Raw genomic sequence first — 2,867 nt, 5'->3', positions numbered from 1 at the left:
TATTTATAATCTGGGAGTAGAGAAACAAGGCACAGAACCCAGAAGCCATAAAGGGAAAAGACTAAGAGTTCTGAGTACAACGAACTTTTTAATGTCTTTGTTATAAACCACCAGAAATAAGACTGAAGGACTAACTACAGACCAGAAGAAAAATCTGCAGGGAAAAAAACATAACAAAGAATTAATGTCCACTGCAAATAAAGAGCTCCTATAAATCAATAAGATGAACAACTTGATAGAAAAATGGGCTAAGGATGAGCATAGGCGATATGCAGAAAAATAAATACGAATAGCCAATAGGCCAGTAATGAGGAAAGTCCAAAACGAAACGTGTTATAATTTTTAACCAAATTGATTTTTAAAAAATAGAATCCGGTAATTGCCAGGATTGGAGAGGATACGGGAAAATGCACAGTCTCGCGTATGCCTGGTAGGGTATAAATTGGGTATAAATTCCTCCAAAAGGACTTTTAGAGGAATTTTTACAAACATGCATAGATAAATGTGAGCAGTGCTGTCCACTGCCTTGCAATGCCAACAGAGCCTGGAAAAAACTTAAATGCTACTCAACTGGGTAAAACCCAAACTATAAAATAACACTTGGCTTTTTAAAAGAATGAAGATCTAAAACTAAAGATGTAGAAGGTGTTTACGATACATTAGCAAGTGAAAAAGACATGCTATAGAATGACAGTGACTGGATTTATGTAAAGAATAGGAGTATGTGTTCAAAATAAAGTGACACGTTAAAATATGTATTAAAGGTCTAGTCATCTCTGAGGAGAGAAAACAGGCAATAAACGAGGACGTGCGTCACCGAAAAAGCTACCACGGTAAATGTCTAAGCCGTTGCTACACATTCGTGGATGTCTTGTATTTAAAAGTATATACATATTTGTGGAAGAAAGTGGGCAACAAGCACGTGTAAAGATGCTCCATGTCATCAGCCGCTAAGAAAACGCCACTCAAAACCACAACGCACCTACCAGGATGGCTAGGACCCAAACAGAGGGGATACGTGTTGGCCAGGAGGTGGAGAGACAGAAACTCTCGTGCGTCGCTGGCGGGAATGGAACATGGAGCAGCTGCTGTGGAAGACAGTTTGCTGGTTCCTCAAAACAGTAAACACAGAACGGCCCTATGATCCAGACATGTCAAAAGTACGAGCAGGGACTCAGATGGATATTTGCACACCCATGCTCCCAGCAGCAATGGTCAGTCACGACAGCCAAAGTGGGATGAGCCCACGTGTCCATCAGCAGGTGAATGGGTGAACGAAGTGTGCTCCATCCTCATGACGGAATATCACCCAGTCGTGAAAAGGAGAGGCGTGTCCACGCACGCTACGGCTTGGATGAACCTACCGTGTCGCGCTAAGAGAAGTGAGGCAGACACGACAGGGCGCGCACAGAGGACGAGCCTGCTGGGGCTCGAGACGGGGCAAAGCTGCTGTGGGCAAGGGTATGCCCTGGTCGGCATGACCCACAGGGGAAGGGCTGGCAGCCAGGTCTGCTCCCGGCCAGGACTCTGGCCTGGTGGGGGCTGCCGTCCACCCCTCGGGGGGCAAATGAGATCCAGATACGGAGCCCCAACATTTTCCACCACCTCTAGGCCTCCGACGGGGCAAGGGTGTTGGGACGTGGACCCTCGGCATTTTTCAAAGGAAAATGGGCCACCTAGGGCAGGGCGCCTCCCGTCCTTCCCACGACCGCCTGTCTGGAGAACAGCCTCCGGTCCCTCCTGACGCCGGTTCCCTGAACCCGACCGGCGGCCTGCAAGGCAGATGCCAAGGTCCCCGATTTGCGGATGACGAAACAGGCCAAGAGCTAGCAAACTGCTTTCCAGAGCTGAAGGGAAAGCGAGGACCAGCCTGGGACCGCGGGCGGGACCCTGGGCCAGCTCTTTGTGTGACCGCAGCTGCCTCCGCATGTCAGCACTTGGATCCGTGCTGTCCCCAGGACGGCCCCGCGGCGGGCCTGCCGGCCTGTCTCCAGCAGAAGCGACACCACTTTCTGAGCAAATGTGTCGACAGGCCCCCGAATAAGGGGCTTGACGCAGCCCTCGCTCCCATCAGAGCCGCCCTATTTTGAGAACAGGGTAAGTGATCTCATGAGCCACAAATGTCCCGTTTCTCTCCGGGCTTCTGTCACACTGAACGTGGCACTGAGTCCCCCTGCCAGCAACCCTGCTCCCCGGGGGCCAGCACCAGCCCTTAGCTCGGCCTCTCGGCTCCCTGCACCATTAGTTCTCGCATCTCTGAGCCACGGCAGGGGACCTACGGACTAATCCGCCCACGTCCTCCTCTCTGTCCAGCCTACAACAGCTTCTGCTGTCCTAACCCCACTGGGACTTCACAGCCCCCCGCCTGTGCCCACTGCGAGAAGTAGCCCACCAAGATCAATCCATCAACGGATCGAGCGGACTAGCAAGCATGCTGTACCCACAACGGTGGAACGGCGCTCCGCAGTAAAGAACGGGGGGCTGCCCCATGCTACGATGTGGATGCGCCTCGAAATCGTGACAATAAATAATTGAGGAGGCTGGGGTGGCGGGGATGCCATAGAGCGTATGATTTCATGTAGAAGAAACGTCTACATTTTTTTTTTTTTAATAAAATTCAAAGAGAGAGCAAGCAGGAAATGGAATTTTACACATTTTGATTTCAGGAACCAAAACTCTCCTTCAATGTGACGTGGAGACACAACCTGAAAAGGCAGAATATAGGACTCAAGACGACAAAGGTCAAGGGAAATACATACAGGCGTTTTGTAATCTATTGTTCATTTGTTGCACATGGTACAATTGACGCACAAATCTTTTTCTACATCTCTAATTGTGCCTGACGTATGGGCAGTAGATACCATTTA

General features: G+C 49.8%; 1 protein-coding gene across 1 annotated transcript in view; it reads right to left on the bottom strand.

Moving 5' to 3' along the window:
- Nucleotides 1-2,867, bottom strand: part of LRP5 (LDL receptor related protein 5) — a 107,352-nt gene that overhangs the window by 101,571 nt on the left and 2,914 nt on the right. The window contains exon 2 of the mRNA XM_023524103.1: nucleotides 1,938-2,081. Within this exon, the coding sequence (XP_023379871.1) occupies nucleotides 1,938-2,081 (144 nt within the window). The remainder of the gene's footprint in view (nucleotides 1-1,937; nucleotides 2,082-2,867) is intronic.

This window comes from Pteropus vampyrus, unplaced genomic scaffold (genome assembly GCF_000151845.1).
Source record: "Pteropus vampyrus isolate Shadow unplaced genomic scaffold, Pvam_2.0 Scaffold446, whole genome shotgun sequence".
NCBI lineage: Eukaryota > Metazoa > Chordata > Mammalia > Chiroptera > Pteropodidae > Pteropus > Pteropus vampyrus.
The sequence above is the reverse complement of the archived record's forward strand: the minus strand, read 5'-3'. Positions and strand labels throughout refer to the sequence as shown.